Source organism: Labrus mixtus, chromosome 14, assembly GCF_963584025.1.
Source record: "Labrus mixtus chromosome 14, fLabMix1.1, whole genome shotgun sequence".
Taxonomy (NCBI): domain Eukaryota; kingdom Metazoa; phylum Chordata; class Actinopteri; order Labriformes; family Labridae; genus Labrus; species Labrus mixtus.
This window is the reverse complement of record NC_083625.1, coordinates 13,721,664-13,740,383: the sequence shown is the minus strand read 5'-3', so window position 1 is coordinate 13,740,383 and position 18,720 is coordinate 13,721,664. Positions and strand designations below refer to the sequence as shown.

Sequence of the window (18,720 nt, the reverse complement as noted above, 5' to 3'; positions counted from 1 at the left end):
TCATTGGACCATTGGAAGGAGGGGGGGGGGGTAGGCCTGAACTGACCACAACACAATCCTAACAGCTTGCATTATTCATTATTTATTGTTAATTATCTATTTATAAACACAAAGGACAAATACAAAACAACACAACTGCTGCTACCATTTTTATTGCTGCTGCTATTTCAGTATAAATCTGTACCGGTATATTTTATTTAGACATGTCTATTGCTGCTAGTGTGTACAGTATATTATTTGTATATCACTTCATGTATAGTGACATGCTGCTTTGAAAGTATTCTCCCAAACATGTTGTTTATTTATAACTTTAAATGTTTATAAAGCAAACCAGTCTTGTCCATGTGTATTTAACATCAACATCCATCTTAAAGATCCAGTAAAACTCCTCTTTACTTATCTTGTGTCCTATCTCTCTACCTAAATATGTTTGACTTTAGTTAAAGTGTCCAACATGTGTGATGTCTGTTTTAGAATTAGGAATCAACTTTGACCACATCTGGCAGAAGACTCTGACGGTGCTTCATCCAATGAAGGTAGCAGACGGCAGCATCATGAATGAGACAGACCTGGCTGGCCCCATGGTCTTCTGTTTGGCCTTTGGAGCAACACTTCTCCTGGTATATAATGTTTAAGATTGTCTTAAAAACATCAGAGTGTAAATGAGTTGGAAAGAGTCAGAAATACCTGGATGCATCTACACTCGGAAATGCTGAGACATTTGGATCTGTACACAAGCCTTTATAACTCTACTTTTCTCCGTCTTCTTTTCACAGTCGGGTAAGATCCAGTTTGGCTATGTGTACGGTATCAGTGCGATTGGTTGCCTGGGCATGTACTGCCTACTCAACCTAATGAGTATGACGGGGGTCTCCTTCGGCTGTGTGGCCAGCGTGCTGGGATACTGCCTCCTTCCCATGATTCTCCTCTCCAGCTTTGGGGTCGTCTTCTCTTTACAGTGAGTACACAGAAAAACAGAAACGTTTATGAATGTCAGTATAACTCAGAAATATACAGTTTAAGCCTTTCTTTGCAAGTTAGGGTCTTACCGTTTTCACAGATATGGATTTGTTGAATTAGTGTGGAACCACTTTAGAATGATGGTTAATTTAGCTTCAGTGTTGTATGAAGTAAGAAATGGGTAACTACTGTTTGATGTTTGGTGGTAATTTCTCAAATGGCTAAATACTGCTTTAATATTAGGTAAAGGTTTGAAACAATCATAGCTAACTTCCTGCCTCCTCCTTGTCCTCTTTAGGGGCATGATGGGAATTATAATAACAGCAGCAATCATAGGCTGGTGCAGTTTCTCAGCTTCAAAGATCTTCATCTCTGCGTTGGCCATGGATGGGCAGCAGCTATTGGTCGCCTACCCCTGTGCTCTTCTATACGGGGTCTTTGCTCTCATCTCTGTCTTCTAATAAAATCACTCAGTAACACTTTAAAAGATCTTCTCCCAGGTCTCTGTAATTTCAGTCTAGTTGGCGTCACTGTAATTTTGCCCAATTACACTGTTATTACAGAAAAATGGGAGTTCCTGTCTAAAAGTGGCATCAAGGTTTTCTTTTTCCTTTTATAAGCCGCCACAACACTCTGACTCGACCACCTCCTGACTGGAGTGTATTATTTCACTCATGTCTTTTCTCCACCTTGCTCCCACCATACATTGAATGGAGCAGACAGTCAATTAAAACTGCTGAAAACCATCTCTCCTGTGGACCATTTTAAGTCTTAGACGACCAAGTGCAGTTTAAAGAGTTTAAGGACATGAAGTGGGGGAAGAAGTGAGCAATCAGTTCACACAATGGAAACCCGAGGAGACATTAGATTTGACTGGCAAGGGGTCTCAAATTTTCCATACAGGACCAATAAGCAACCCTCAGCAAACCCTGCAGACCAATTTTGAGCCAGTGGAAACGCTTCCTAATATGATATTTTGAGGCTCTTCTGGCAAACACCTATCGTTTTCTAAAGCTGCAAGACTAAGGGAAACTTCCACTTCACTTCTGCACATGGATATGGATGCTAAGTCTACTTCTACAACAAGAAAGGACGGAGGAAACTGGGGGACTCCTCCTCTATATCCTATTTTCCTGCAGGACTTGAGGAGCTTTTAATCTCCACTTTTCCCTTGATCTCCGATGTAAACAGAGCAGCCGAGCATCATCTTCTCATGTATAGTTTTATTATATTCCCTTGAATTTCATTTGAGTTGTGATGCCTTTTCCAGAAAAGACAACAATCCAGTTTGCACAGAAGCATGGTTCTTATTTCTGACACCAAACACAATTGATTAAATATGGAGCATTCAACGCCTGAGAGATGCTGTATGTTTCTAGGTACAGACATGTCTGTCTTAAGTTGTTGCCATAGTTTGCATTTTCTAAATCTTTGTTTTAGAGTTGACTCACTTTGTACGCTTCGATGTGTCATTTGTTGTTCATGTCTTCTTACACATTAAAGTTGTCTTTGAAGGTTACACACTGCTTTGTGCAATTGCATTATAAGGTCCAAGAATTAAAGGTATACAGGAGATGATCCATGAAGACAATTGTCAACTACTAAGTTTTATTTAGATCAAATCAATAATGAGCATTCTCTGATTCACACCTTTGTAATTTGTTTTGCTCCTTAGTCCATTAAGACCTTGAAGGTTTCAAACAAGGTGGGTAATTATAAGAAAAGTGAGAGCGTACATCTCAGTGTACTATACATGTTAGCGTATAGAGTATGACCTATGACCTCCTGCTTTACAAAGTTTCTACCTTTAGAATCAGCTGAGAGTACCCGTGAATGGCAGATTACTGATCATGTGCTCAAGATAGTTTTGTTAATTTGATTCAGACATTCCTTAATCTTTCCGCTGAGCAAATCTTAGTTACGGTTAATAAAACATGTACCTTGAACGACCAAGGACTTCTGATTAAAGCTTGCTGCATGATTGCCTGCAAACACTTTTCTTTTTTACACCCTAGCACATAACACAAGAGCTGTACCTTTACACCAAACAATCTTTTGACCTCATGGATGTTTGCATGTTTTTCATTTAACACCTCTTCAGAACTTCTGCTTCATTGATTATTGTGTGGGTTTTGATTTTTGACTGTAGTATCGGCTTTTCAATGCTTTACAAAATTACAATTAAAAATCATGGATCAGATTTTGTTTTTAAGTTTTTTTTACATATTGACACGCATCAAAAGAACCACAGTCCTTTGTGTGTGGAGGAGATTGGTCGGCCAAATGTGGAACCACGACGACTGACATTCTTATTCTAAGAAAAGGGAGGACAAATGCAAAACCTACTTAATGTAATCAGAAGACTGGAAAGAGGATATATAAGAAATTTATTGTTGGATCACAATCCTCTATTTTTATCTTCTCTGGGGGTTCTTTGAACTAACATACACAAAATGCATACACAAGGGGGCTCTTTAAATGCACGTTAACCCACTTTTAAGAATGAATAATTCAAAAATGAAGTTCCTTTTCTGTTACAACAAACTAGACATCAAGGATATACTTTTGCATTTCTAGCAGACCTGACAGGAGCGTCCTGCTCTCAAATAGCAGAGCAAAAGTATACACATCCTCTATGTACAATCTGTTTTGTATTTTAAAAAAGGGGGCTAATGAACGCGTTTTTTGTTTTTATTCTTTTACTTTGTATGAAAGTGTTCAGTGCACTTTTGTGGCTTCTATCTAAATAAAAATGTCTATTTATGTTGTAATTGCTTTTAAAGACTCATTTCAGGCACACATACACACAAATACTGGCATGTGTCGCTTGTTTCAAAATGCAGTAAGTCTACTGTCGTTTTTAGTACAATAGAAACAAGCTTGTGTTTGCACTGTATCTGGTTTAGCCAGTTTACCTTTTGGATTTAAGTGTCTTGGTACGTTCAGGTGTATCTCACTTTCTTCATCTCAGAGAATGAATTCATTTCTAAATGATTTTCTCTTTAAATAAGTCACTTTTTTAAAAAAACCTTTCTCAGCATCTGGTTTCTTAACCCTGGGGTTACAGAATGTTTCTGATGGTTTTGAAAAGAGGAAGCTCTTGTTGCTTCAACACTAGAAATACATGTATTGACAACTTTTAAATCTGCTCTGCTGGTAACCTCTTCTCAGAGAGTTTCTAAAACCAACAAGACCGTGTCCTAGATTCAACAACTTCACATCTCAACAGGATATTACCTTTTGACAAACAAATGCAGGTCTCAATCAGAGGCTCTTTTGCATTAAGTGTTGAAATAGTTTGCATGTAAAAAATAAGGAGAAAAAACCCGCAGCAAGACACAAAAGAATGATGCATTTTAATGTGTCCAGCAAAAACAGAATAATGCTAATATGCGTCCCGTCCCCTGCATGATGATGTGGATAAAGACTAAAGGAATTTAAACCGCAGTGAGTGACAGGGAGGACTCTGCTGCTTGGGCTGGCCTTAGAGATGGAAATACAAGTTGAAATCTTGTTCAGTGTAGCAGGCTGGCATAGAAGTGTTGCCTTACAAAGCAACATCAAATTCATGATTGTAATCTGAAATGTTTATTGATATCCTCATTTTGTAAAGTCCTATCTTGTATTGACACGTTCCAAATAAAGGCAGTGTAATTTCATAGACAGAAACAGTCATCTTTTTTTCAGACAAAAAACTCAACTCAAATGGCTGTTTGTGATTTTCTTTCCTATTCCCACAATGATTACCCTCGTTTTGAAATCTGGGAACCGGAGATTACCCAGTTGAGAAATCAGCCTCAATGTAACTACAACGAACGAGCTGTTTCTTCTTATTTTTTTTATGAAAAATGTACCTAACCTCCTGCAGATGTCAGTGTTGAGTCACGTATAGTGTCCCCTCGTAGCTGACTGAAGATTATTTTTCACTGTGCTCATTGGCTGCAGCCTGACATTTCCCCTGGAGTAATGACTCTCTTCTTCTTTGAACCTCTCTTACAATCATCTGGAGATTCATGGCTCTTTCATGACTCCATCAGCATTCCTTCTGTGTGGGTCAGCCTGACCTGCATCGCTCGTGACTCACCCTGTTTAACTGGTTATTTTGTTTACGGTTTATGTGTATGGCTCTTTTCTCGGTTACCTTACATAACATAGTGCAAGACGGCTCCTAGTGGATTTATATAGATGTGCCAAGTATCCTGAATACACATACTGAACTTTTACCTTTGGTGGATCTTGAAACAGAACATTGGCAAATATCAATATAAGAAAAAAATATTGCTGAGTGGTATAAAACACCATTACTTTTGCTGGACATAAAGTTATATTGATCAATGGAAGAGAAAAATATATAAAATCTTCTAAAGCAGCATATTTACTCTCCTTTATTTTGAAAAGGTGTTTTAGGGATATCTCCCTAGCTGACCCGTCTGATTGTTTCTGGGCAATGAGGACTACTGTACCACTCTGTTATCTAAGGGAGGATAATCTCACCTCCATCTGGCCGCTCTGAGTCACAGTCTGTTCTGCCCAGCGAGCCGGCCAGGCTGACTGGTGGTGTAGCAGCCAGCGCTGAAACCCTCTCTGCCCTTGTAAATACACACAGGGAGAGCAGCTGTAGAGACATAAACAGAGAAGAGTGAGAGATGTGAGTTGAAGGTTTGACTGTAAAAAAGAATCAACACAGCCAAATGTTCTACTGAAAGAACTTCCTCATCAATCTTTTTAAATTATACATCAGAATTTGGTTGATCATCACACATTATATTTCTCAGCAACATTTGCAAATTTAATTGTAATCTGCGAGCTCTGGTTTATTTCACTTACACATAAAGTGCTTTAATCTGTTGTGTAGATTAGCTATGTGTTTTAATCAGGGCTTTATCTGCATTAATGCACTGAAGATTAACAATTTAAAAATGTATGTATTGTGCTTCCAAACGAAATGACTGGCGAGGGCTTTATTATTTTTGTTTCACTCGTTTAATGTCAGGTAATGTTTTATAATGAAAATGAATAAACGTGAGTAAACATGAGTATTGTAAGAGTTGCACTATTATCAAGCCAGCAGAGAATTCTCACCCACTTAAACATTTTCCCTTTGCTATGCAGTTTATGAGGTCTCACCCAGATGATCTCGTTAATCTTATTTTTTTCAACCAGATGTTTTCAAACTTATTGCTTTGCCAAGAAAATAATGAATGCATCTTTAAAAAGAAAAAAAGCTGCAGGGCTGTAGTCGTCATTCCTCCAGATACTAACCCTATGCAACTATTTGAGTTTGAGAGGTTGATAGATCGTTTATGCCTCATACTATTAAACAGTGTCAAAGTTCAACTTTTCGTTTCTGAGGAAATACAATGTTATATTTGTTGTACTTCTTAAAAACATCAGCACTTGGATTGTAATAAACAGCTGGTTGGTTAGCATGAAATAGTCTCTTCAGATAAAAAATAAAACTATGTTCACATTAAAGACAGCTCCTGACAGTTTGCGATATGATTTCAGAGAATGAAAAGTTCTCTTGACAAAAGTTAGTTATATGTTGTACGCTTAATATTTGTGACATTTCTAACTCCCGTTGCTGCTATAAAGAAATAGTGTCTAAACGTTTTAACTCTACACAATTGGAATTTAAAATGATTTTAGAGCAGATGTTATAACACAAGTAAGAGTGGAAGAAGTCACCTTATCAAGTGTTCTGTTTACATTATTAATACACACTCATTCTGTGATTTGCATTAATTGTTTTGTCAAAGCTGAGAGTGTGTTTCTGTGTTTAGACAGACAGCAGCAGGTGTAGCCTGATGGGATAATAGATGTGGCCCGTGTGTCGGATGCGTTCCAAAAAGCCTCGCAGCACTGAGTCTCATTAGGGTGTTATCTCCACTGAGGGAGCAGACGAGCGACAGGTGGAAATGTAACGATTGGTATTCTGCAACGCAGCGTTGCCTTCTAATGCATCTGCAAAGCCAACAGCACATGAATATTCACTAAGCAACTGTTAGCACAGCACTGAGTGTGATTTGCTCTTGCGATTCATTAGGCTAATTGTCTCCCCTCATTGCACTGCGGACTCTTCTAACAGTTGATTCAGAACTCAATGAACTAACCCAAACACTGCAAGGCACGATCAGAAGGGTCCAGCTGAGGGAACCTGTCCCCCCCCCGTGTATGTGTGTGTGTGTGTGTGCAAACATTGGTGATGTTCAAAAAAATAACGACAAAATCTACACTATTTGTTAATGTTTTGGGTTTTTTATATCATTTTGTTTTCAGCTGATTTTCAGACAGGCAATCTAAAATCACTTCCTGAGAGAAATATGCTTTTGCAACTACACAAAAAATCCACTGAGAAACATAATTACAAAGATTTAATGCTACTGATCAGTTCACATGGTCAGCTTGAAAGGAGCACTTTTTCTAATGGAGAAATGAAAGTGGTTTGAGAACTGACTCTTAATACGCTATTCCTCTTCTTGACTGAAAGAAAATAACCCTTCTCTTTGAACTTTCTGAGACGCCTGGGAGCGTCTTCTTCAGTCGAGGAGAAGAGTTACTTCACTCCTACAGTCAACGTCTCCACTGCCTTCTCTTGATTCTTCACCAAATGCTTCTTTGTGGTATAAAGTGTGTTTCTCTTCTTTTTTGTGCGGCAAAGAGCTCTTGTCTAAACCTCAGGACTTTTTATTTACTGCTAAACATAAAGAACAGCGAGATGATGAGCAGATGTGAATGGTGGATGATGAAGGAATATTTAAAACCCATTATTACATCACACTTAGCACATAATAGCTGTGTCATGTTTAATATTTTGACTGATTTCACTTGAATATACATATTTCTTAGAATTGAAAATAAATTACAATAAATCTCTCTTCATTACAGACCATTTGTTATCCTCATTTTAAGCTGTCATTAATCTGACTGAACGCGGATAAAAGCATGGAAAAGGCACTTTAATTCTTTGACTTGAACAGCTCTGGCTGGAAACCCATCTGGTCTCATGCTGTGGCCGTTCTTATTGGAAATGGATACATGAAATAAGCCTAACAATTCAGAACATCAGCTAACCGCCGCAAACCGCTACTCATCTGACACCAATCCATATTTTTGCTTTTATTAGTGGAAATGGAAGTCAACCTTTATCATACATAAGTATTTATCTATAAACTGTTGTCCTCATGCCATTGACTCATACACCAATGACACCTTAATGTCAATGACGGAAAAATAAATGATGACTTGCAGCGTATGCATTCTTAGTTTTGCGGTGACACTGGGAAAAAGTCCTGCACATAGAAATGTACGTGACCTCCATCAAAAAAGAAAAGAAAACATTGCTCATCCATATTTTAATTGTATAAGCCCTAAATCTGACATTATGTATGCCTCTGTGTATTTTCTAGCAGACTTGGACGTAATAAAATATAAATTTATTCAATCATCTTGCCTATTTATTTATTGATGAACATCATTGCAGCCTATTTATAGACAGGGTTGTGTTTCTCTGTAAATTATGTAACAAGCCCATACTATAAGAGCTGAAAGATCCAAACCTCAGATTCAGTTTGCACAAAGAGAAGAATGAAAAGTAAATAATGCACTAGTGACTCACCACTAGTGCATTATCACAACTCAGTTTTTAAAGCAATCCAGAAACGCTATTATATATTTAGAACATTCAATGCATTTTAACAAATATATTGCTCATTATCTGTTCAATGTTTATTTGTACTCATTGTACTCATTGCATCATCAGTGTATAGTAGCATAACCATGAGCTTATCTCTGCAACAAATGCAGTAATGGACAGTATGTGTTGTTGTCAATGGCTTATGAATGCAGTAAAGCACAGCGGACACTTGTGGTGCATTGTGAACATCATCTTCAGAGAGCATATATCACACCAAGTATGGAAGCATGCACATTTCATGAGGCTCTGCAGTAGAAAAAAAGCACAGAGGGTTTTTTTATTCTCTGCATTTATTTATTTTGCATCAAGGGGTGAATAAAACAGGACTTAGTGTAATGTCCTATCCTTTTCTTATCACTATTTTGGTCACTGCCTGCCAATCGTATGCAAATATTGTTTTTTCTACTTCTCAGTGGGGTACGGATAACATCATGATTATTTAAGGACTATATGAGGTCAGTAGTTAAAAGTAGCACATGCAATTGCAGCAGCAGTCTCAACCAGTCCCTCTTCCCTCCAGGAACTTGAATGTAATTTACAGCCTGTCAGAGAGCTACAGAGGGATCTGTGAACCATATAGCTATTCAAAAGGAAAGAGCTCAGGCTGCAGAAATAAATCCAGACAGGGCCTTGTATAAACTTGAATAACTTTTTAATGTTTATGAAATTGCAAAAAAACGCACATACTGCTGAAGGATTTAACTAAACACACAAGAGAAGCCAGAGAGAAAAAGACAAAATGAGTGAGATTGACATCCCATTGCATTGTCAATAGCCAACAGAAATAGCTCCAAAAGTTGAACATCTGCCACTTCTGTGGTTTGTCACATCAGTTGCAGTTTGAACATTTCCTGCACGTTACTTTTGCTGATACCAGATATTTATTAAGGGCATCAAGGGGAAAGGGTAAGGGGCATCTTTAAAGGCTTTAGCCTATATGCAATTTTTCACACTTAAATATAATAGAAATCAAGTATATCTTCTGAAAATAACTCTGTGAGTAATGACTGTCTACAATGGGTGTAACACCCGAGTCCCACTGTCTGTGATGTTTTCCGAGTTTTCCGAGTCATATTTTCAGTTTGTTTACATCGCCGGGACGGCAGCTGACTCCTCCCCTCGCGAATAAAAGTTGTTTAATTGAGGGACTAGAGAAAAGAAGAATAACATACAGTACTCACTGCTTAACTGTGTTTCTAGATCACGGTCGTTTCAGGTAAACTTTACATGCGGTGTGAAGATACGAGCATAATAAAGATCGCTAGCATTAGCATGCTAACCCACAATGCACCGCAAGTTGTTTTGATTTCATGCTGGTGCTCAAGGGCGACATCTGCTGGATCCAAAAATCGCATATAAAGCCTTTAAGAGAGCTGGCACAATCCATGGTATTTTGTCTAATAGCCTGATTATACCATTTGTATTGATTTTCTTGTTATTAGTCATTGCACTGAATCGGTTCTGCATTTGCATATCATGCCAATTATTTTTACAACTTAGCATGTGTAGACTTTTGTAGATGTAATAACCTTAATAAACTAACTATACAGGTTCCATATCCTTGAAAGAAAAAAAGAAAAAATCACAGTTCAACTTTTTAAGTACTGCAAGGGATGCTAGGCATTCAAGCTTAACAACCATTGAATGTTGTTGGTCTGTTGCTCCACAGATTTTGAGTTTTTGTATAGAAAAAAGCCCAATGAGCCAAGCAGATGGATTTTTATATCTGGATAAAAATGTTGAAGTCTGTCAGGCTCAATGTTTCTTAATATTTATCCCATAATATACCTAAAAAAGAAATTACCATTTTGTATGTGTGTTCTAAAAATTCTAAACACCCTGTAATTAACTGAATGAAATAGATAATAACACTCTGTTAAGGCAGACTACAGGGCTTTCAGCCCAGCTTCACCCTGCATCCCATTCATTGTGTGCAAGGTCACTAGCTAAGTTGGATAGAAAATACTGAATAAATCCTTGATTTACTGTGAGTCATATACTGTATAAAATACTAACTAACTCCTTACGTTCAGGTGGTGCCTGTGAGGGTCCTTGCAACCATGTAGAAAACTGGATAGCTATTAGCTATGTGAGGACTATCGATCATACCATATTTAGATTTTAGTGAATCTTGAAAATGAGACCATTTGAAACTATAAACATACTGAAAAGAGCATTCACCGAAGACTGTATAAAAGAAGTATACATAGCAACCGTTAAAATTACCCATTTGTTTGTTCAACCACCTCGATATGGCATTAGCAAACCTGTATGCTACTCCTTGATATAAGCCTCATCTTTCAAGTCTACGCACTTGGCTTTCTTCAACTGGTGAGAGGTGGCCTCCTCCCCTGGGAAGACAACTTTCCTCTTCAGGCCTATTATCTCTCAGTCGAAAGCTCCATGCAAAATGGAGGGCATGTTCTGCTGTCTTATGCACCCTCTGTTACTCCCTCCTTGGTTGACTGACAGTAAGGTACAGTAGAGGCAGCATTTCCAATATGTCGTCTGCCGTGGGCCTCAAAACGCCTCTTCACAATCATTAAACATATCCATGTTTTATACAGTCTATGGACCAGCATAAAGAGGCTATCGATGTCTGCACATATTGTTTAGGGGTTATCATTTAGTCATTCTCAGACTTTCAAAGTTATGAACCACCAGGCTATAACAAACATCCAAAATACTTCTCAAATGTTAATGAGATGACAAACTAAAATCTAAATGCCAAAAGTTGAACTCAAATTTAGATAAAAAATTTACTACCAGCCTCTAGATGCTTAGATACTAAAAGCAAGTGTAGAAGTTGGCATTTATATTCAACATAATGCAGAGATGTAATTAGAGTGTTACAGTTCCTCACTGTTATCTCTCTCTCTCTCTCTTTCTCTCTCTCTCTCTCTCGTCATAGTACTGTACACTTAGTGCCTGTTTCTGTCTTCAGCCATGCATGATGCACAGCATAATAGCAAATTAGATCATTGTGCTCTGATTGTTAGTGCACTAATCACCCACACCAGAAAACTACTGTTTCTTGAATAGCAAAGTAGGCTATCACATGTGACTTGTGACAGTAGACCACATGGTGCGCTATCAACAGCACTAGTGTACATAGTTCTGAATCTTGATCTAGTGATACACTTTTATTGTGCTTTTTAAACAAATTTTCATATTGACACAAATGGGGGAGTCCTGGGGGGAATTCAGCGTGATGCTCCCACACGTGACGTTCTCTACTTGTTTCAAATATGCAACATGCCTTTTACCAAATTCTGACAATTTAAGATGTTAAGATCCTTTCTTCCTCTTTGAGTAGCCACTCCTCAAGGCTAGTTTGTCTTTCATTTTGTGTTTATCGTGATGCTGCGTCTCAGCTCTTTTGTGTTCATGTGCCTGGCAGTAATCTTCAAGTGCTGTTGACTATCATTATTTTTATTTATTTATTTATTTATTTGCATTTAACCTTTATTTAACCAGGAAAGAAAACTCTCAGGAAAAAAAAATCTCTTTTTCAAGAGTGTCCTGGCAAAGACAGGCAGCAGCACAATTAAAAGAGTTTCACTAAAACAACGAGCAGCCACACATACAAATACAAAACTACATCATTAGGCATTAAAAGACACAAACAACAAATCTGAACAGCAAACGTTTGTCAAGATCATCCACAAACACATCAGGTAGAACATCTATAACCAGATGCGTCTGCCTCCAAGTCATATAAGTTCCTTTTAAAAGTATCCAACGAGAGAAGTTTGTTAAGTTGTGTGAACCAGAACCAGGCTCCGGCCACAGACCAAAACGACCACCAAGCCATGCCCATGTAGCAAAGCAGTTGTGTCCAGCACCCAGACTAACAAATTATGAATCCATTGTTTTGAATAGTCTTGGGTCCTCCTGATTTTGCCAAGAGGTCAGGTGTGTTTAAACACTGGGTCTTCCATATTTGTACCCAAAATTAGACAGTCAATTAAAAGTCTTATAAAATAAAGTCTTCTTTATCCTTGGTCTATTAAAGCAATTCTTCCATCTGCTTTCTACCACTGTACATTGGCATTAATCTAATTTATCCATTTCTTAAGAGCTTTTTCATTTGACTGTTGTGGTGAAATATGAATTGTAGTCAAATTGCTGATTTATTATTAGCCCATTTATCCCCTGTGTTCTTGATGCCTTTGTGTTGTACTAAATATAAAGTCCTCACAGTGTAACATTGGCAATTATCACACAAGCAGCCATGGTGTCCTCTTCAAAACTCTCATTAAAGACTAACAATGGAGACTAAAGAAAGAGTTCAAATGAACCTTTAATATATTTTTCAGTCTTAATCTCTTCTTTTTTATTTGTGTTGTCATATTGGATTAATTGAGAGTATTGTTTATATTATTTTTTTGTTGAAGAAGACTTTCTGTTTCATCAAGCATGTAACTCTAATGCTTTATTTTTGTCTAAAAGTTGTGTTCCACACAGCAACAAAGACCTATATGCATCCTTACATTAGTTTTTTTTTCTATGTTCCCATGATTACAGGTCATTTCTGGGTCTTTTCTAAAGATTCACCTTGTTCATCTAATTTATCTTGAGGCAGCAATGTTGGTTTAACTGTGATATTGACTAGGTTACTGTTGTTTTTTCAAGGTCTCAACTTATTTTTCTCATTGTCTAAAGGTAAAAAAGCTTGTTTTCTCATTTCTTTAATATCGTTTATTAATCCCTGAGGGAAATTCGGTTTACACTCTGTTATTTTATAGGGACATACTTCTCACACACATAGGCCCGATTCACACGCATGCACAAACAGGACCTGTGGACTGCCGCCCCCAAATGTGATAACTGGATAATTTTCTTCTGATCTAGAAAACTGATAGGCCAGACCATGACATACCATGCTGCTATTGCCCACACTACCACACTAACAATGTAATTACAACTATTTCTATGATTGTTTTGTCCTTTTGCAATTCTGGGGATTCGAGAAAACAAGTGGAAATGAGTCATTGTCATGGGGAAAATTAAGAAAATAATTCAAATGGACGGATGCCAGCTTTGGGCTTCCATACATAGCCAATTTACAGTCTCACTATAATTATTCCACTGAACTTTGCCTTCACGGGATATTAGCATGTACCTTTGTCACTCACAGAGGGCTTAATCACATTCACACACCATGTGATAACAAATATATAAAATATGATTAGAGACTGTCTGCTGTATATGAACTTCTTGAGACATTATTGGTGCATTCAAATGTTTACTGTGCTCAAGAGAAGAGACCATATGAACGCCGCTCTCTTATGGTCTTCATGATATCCTAAATCCAATTATTCTGAAAGTTCACCCATTGTGACGTTTGATGAAGTTTTCAGAAATGGCGGAGCCCGTGGTCTTTAATTTTTTAAGGGTTAGGGTAAGCTATGACGAGTGTTAATCTAAATTGTCACCTTTGTTTGCTTGTCTCTTTTTCCTCTGCATGGCATTTTAACACAAAGCAATAATGTAAACAACAGTGTTCCCATACATTTACCACTTTAACGCCAAGCCTTTCCTGTACACGACTTCAGGACATGGATTCACAACTTTACATGTTCCATTTGAAGGCTGCATAATTTAGGGAGCCATAATGTTACATAGCAAAATGTTGCCCAATTAATTTTTTTGCTGTAGATGCTTTGCTGGAGACTGACCGCACTGCAGCTCGTGTTATAAGAATTGTGCATGCAGTAATTTTCACATAATAACATGAGCGATGCTCTGTATTATGTTTTTCCAGACGGAAGCATTTTCAAATGTCTCTTCAGAAAAGGTCTGAGAGAAGTGAAGGTGAGCGACCAAACGCAAAAATACCAACTCTATTCACATTTTAATCTGTGATAACGAAACAGTGCCAAAAACCTACGTTAATATTTGAACTATTACATCTTCTCTGTCCACTTAACACTCTGTATAAGAGCACTCATCCTTTTATCTTGGGGCAAATTGTGCAACACATCTTTCATAATAGCTGTGTCCAACCTGGAGTAGAACTAGGAACATTCTCTCTGGATGCATCCTAATGGCAGATTAAAACACCACGGCTCTAATTGTTACTAATTGACACGTCCAATTACTCCTTCTAGATAAACAAGCTCCTCATTAGTACGATAATTAGCCAGATAATGAAATCCTTGGTTTTGGATGACTTCTTAGTGTCATAAATGATCAAAGGAAAGGGACAGATGAAGATAAAATACAATAATAAAACAAATAGGAAACAGGGACATCTCTGAACAAAGGGCGCTTGAGGAAAATGTCTTTCCTCTGTTATTCTCAGGCATTTTCAATTCACAGTCTACCATTTTAGATGATATAATCCACCCATGCAAGAGTTCCACCTCCATAAAATACATCGCAGTCCACAGTCATGTTTGAAAGAATTGATTTTGTTGTGAATAGTTTTCAGCTTCATCTGAGTGATTTGATGCACTCAGAGAGGTAGGGAGTAAGGTATGACTGACACTTAGCTGTTAGAGAAGTCATATTGTGTGTTCTGTAGTTAATTTGGAGTACTTTGCTTTTTCATTACCTGCAGTAGAATGTGTATGGATATATTGCAACAAATAGGACAACAAATATTCACAAAAGCGATTTCTGCTTTTCACCGAGCATCAAGATTTGCTTTGCAATATGAACACAAAAGTAGATCAAAAGCATCCCTTTAGTATAAACTAAATGAATCAACTGTTTACTCACCATTAGATAGACATGCTGGTATGTGTAAAGTATCATTTATATATAAATAGAATTTTACAACAGAACTAAAGTCACATTTATTTATTTTTTAAAAAGGACGTTTCATGTTGGCTGTATGGAGGGGGGGGGGGCTCTAGCTTATTTCTTGATTAGTAAAAATCTGTTCAGGGGTGAAATTCTTTACAACTCTGTTTTTATTGAGTGTTTATTTGTTTGTTTGTTTGTTTGTTTGTTTTGGGGAAGGGGCATGTTTGCCTTTATTGGATATGACAGCTAAAGAAAGACATGAAATGTTGGGTAAAAAGAGAGGGGGATGACATGCAGCAAAGGGGCTGGGTTCGGATTCAAAACCAACGGCCGCTGCCATGAGGATTACATCGGCCACACAACATTAACGTGTTAATTATTTTAAAAAGTCAATTATTCATATTACTTTTTGCTTCATATTCAAATAGACTTTTCACATAGCCCGTATTCACCTAATAACAATTATGATAACAAACTGTGAAACAGACTCAATAGAGAAAGGGAGACCTGGGCCCTACTTCAGAAAGGAGGATAAGTGAAAATTCGGAATATGTTGAGCCTGAAATGAGGGAAACTCAGAATTGTATGTTTCAGTAAATTAGTTCACTCAAACCTGAGAAAGAGGGGTAACTCAAGCCCATTCCAGAAGGAGAGCTCTGAGTTTATCGCTATGGAAACTGAGTCTGTAACGGTCAGAAACAGGTTTCTTCAATGAACCCTAATCTCCCTGTCCTCCCTCTTACAGAGCAGGAAACACAGTTTCATTTCCTCATTCATTCACACGGTCCTTATCACATGCTTGTTATCGGAGATTCACTGTTCACCTCTTTATGAAGGGGCTGCATTATTGCTCCGCAGGGAGTTACATTAAGGCCAGGAGATGTGAATTTAATTAGGCCAAATTAGTGAACTACTGCAAATAGGTGAGATGACATATGTGTGTTCAACCAGCATTATGTTTGGGAAATTGAAACAGCCCCTTTAATGATATTAAAGCTAGGCCTACTTTATGTCAAATATGATTAAAGTAAGATGCTACCACAATAAGCCTTTTATGCCTCAGCCTTTTGTTTGAATTATATTATTATATTTAATTTTGAGCTGCTTCCAAGTCCTCTCCTTCCCGCTGGATTGTGAGAATATTTTGTTTCACCTATAAATTTCCATCTGTTATATTAGCCTATAAGATATAATATTAAAATAATAGAAAACATGTAAACTTACACATTGGCTTGATCAGCAGTTTTCTCCCACGCGCCGTATGTCCGCATGAAGATGTATAGTACGTGAGGAATAAAGTGGTTGGACCTCTTTTTGTCACCTGTTGCCATGGTGAATCATAGTATCGGGCCACCATTAATGTTGGCCTTTTCATAGCATTAGTGCATGCGCTGGACTCTCAGTGAACCTACTTAGAGCTGATCGAACTCAAATCAGCTGTTCTGAATCCGGATACTCAGAGTTTCCCAGCTCAGGCTCGATCAGCTTGGAGGTTGGGATTCAGCTCAAAATATGTTGAGCTTGCTTTCTGAAATAGGGCTCTGAACTCTTGTTATCAAGAGGAAGAAATACATCATGCAGGTCATAACAAACTGAAGTGATGACATACTATAAAACTTTATTTGAACATGAGCCTCATGTTGGGCTATTGTTCTGTGGATTATCATTGAAATATAAGAACTGTGATGCAGACTCAAGTGTCCCTATAACACAAATAAACATACAAAAGATCAGCGTCACTAACACACAGATCCCTGTCATGAAAAGTCTATATCCTCACTGCACTGCATATTGAATCTGATGAACTGCTTGTCTGTCTTTTGTTATCAAGATGGTCACTTGCTGAGACAGTGAACATCAATGCGAGTAAGAAAACAAGAGGATCCTTCTGTTGCACTCAGTAAGCCATTCATTGTCTGTAATTTCCAGACAGTAATGGTATGACAAACATATGCTCAGGTTGGGGTGTGTGGTTACATCTGAATAAAATTAGGTGTCCTTGAAAGAGCTGGGTCTTTAGCTTTTTCTTAAAGGTGCAAAGGGACTCTACAGATGGAATGGAGTTTTGTAGTTTCCTCCACCAGTGGGGGTCGACAGAGCAGAAGAGTCTAGCTAGAGACACCTTTTTTTGGCAGAGCATATTTGGCGAGACGGAGTGTAGACCTGGATGAGAGTGTTTAGGTCACGTGGTGTCATTTTTGTAGCTGTGTTGTAAGCAAGCAGCATGGTTTTAAATTTGATGCAAGCAGTAACTGGGATCCAGTGGAGGGAGATGAACAGTGGAGGGGCTGTTTTGGGTATGTGAAGACCAGCTGCGCTGGTTTGATAGTGCATGCAGGAAGACCTGCTAGTAAGGAGTGTTTAGGATTTTAACAAACATACAGTACATATACAAGCCTGTGTCCATCCTAACCTGTTTCCATCCAGAACACACTGAACAAGGCTATAATGCAAAATATGATGACATGGACCATAAGGATATAAAATACATCTGAGCAGTAGATGGTTATCACATTTGATCAACATCACATTAACAGAATTTGTGAAGATGTGGAAACTGACACTTTAGAGTAGGAGAAGCAGATTGATCAATAATGGGAATTATTTTGTAAAGTCTCAGCTGTTGTGAGCTTTTATGCTGTGTGACTTATCCAATCACATCAAATTCACACCACACAGTTTTCACATTGAGCTTGTGTGGGTTGGCCTATTTGTGTGGGCACCTCCACTTCTCCACCATAGATCCAGCCCTCCAGTCTGAATCTTAGTCACTCTTTGATGATTAATGAACTTGTTTGCGTTTCCACAGCCAACCATACCCTTATTTGGTAAAGCGGAGTGTAAGTCAGATGGAGATAGCTATAATCAGTAATAGTGTGACATCATAGCAGCCCAACACGGTGTAGCCCGCTATTAAGAAGAACAGGAACCCAGTAAATGAGGGAACCTTTAGGGTCGGATCAGTACCCTTGGCACCACAACAGAAGGGTTCCAAAAAAGTAGGACGGTACGGATCCCATATTTTGGTACCATCCCCAACTTTTGACGGTGGAAACGCCAATAAATGGGTACCGAACCGAACTGAACTGGACCACTTGGTGGAAACTGGGCTTATGAGATCTCCACTTTAGGGGGACATTAGGGAAGATAAGTTTTAAATGAAACTAAAAAATCAAAAAACAACAACAACAACATAGTACTTCAGAATGTTTTTTTTTATAACAACACACATGCTGGAAATATATCAACAATGTAAAGATTGCATAATGTATAAAGTAAAGCAATGAATATGTAAAAAAAAATACGGGTAT

The 18,720-nt window shown here is 37.9% G+C and overlaps 1 protein-coding gene across 2 annotated transcripts in view; it reads left to right on the top strand.

Annotated features, from left to right (window-relative positions):
- The window catches only part of yipf5 (Yip1 domain family, member 5), a 174,569-nt gene extending 171,409 nt beyond the window's left edge, over positions 1-3,160 (top strand). Inside the window, exons 4-6 of one of the 2 annotated variants that reach the window (XM_061055169.1) lie at positions 475-620; positions 777-958; positions 1,259-3,160. In XM_061055169.1, the coding sequence (XP_060911152.1) occupies positions 475-620; positions 777-958; positions 1,259-1,421 (491 nt within the window). In that variant the 3' untranslated portion in view covers positions 1,422-3,160. The remainder of the gene's footprint in view (positions 1-474; positions 621-776; positions 959-1,258) is intronic. The other variant, XM_061055168.1, reaches the window with a different exon arrangement.
- The last annotated feature ends 15,560 nt before the right edge of the window (positions 3,161-18,720 follow it).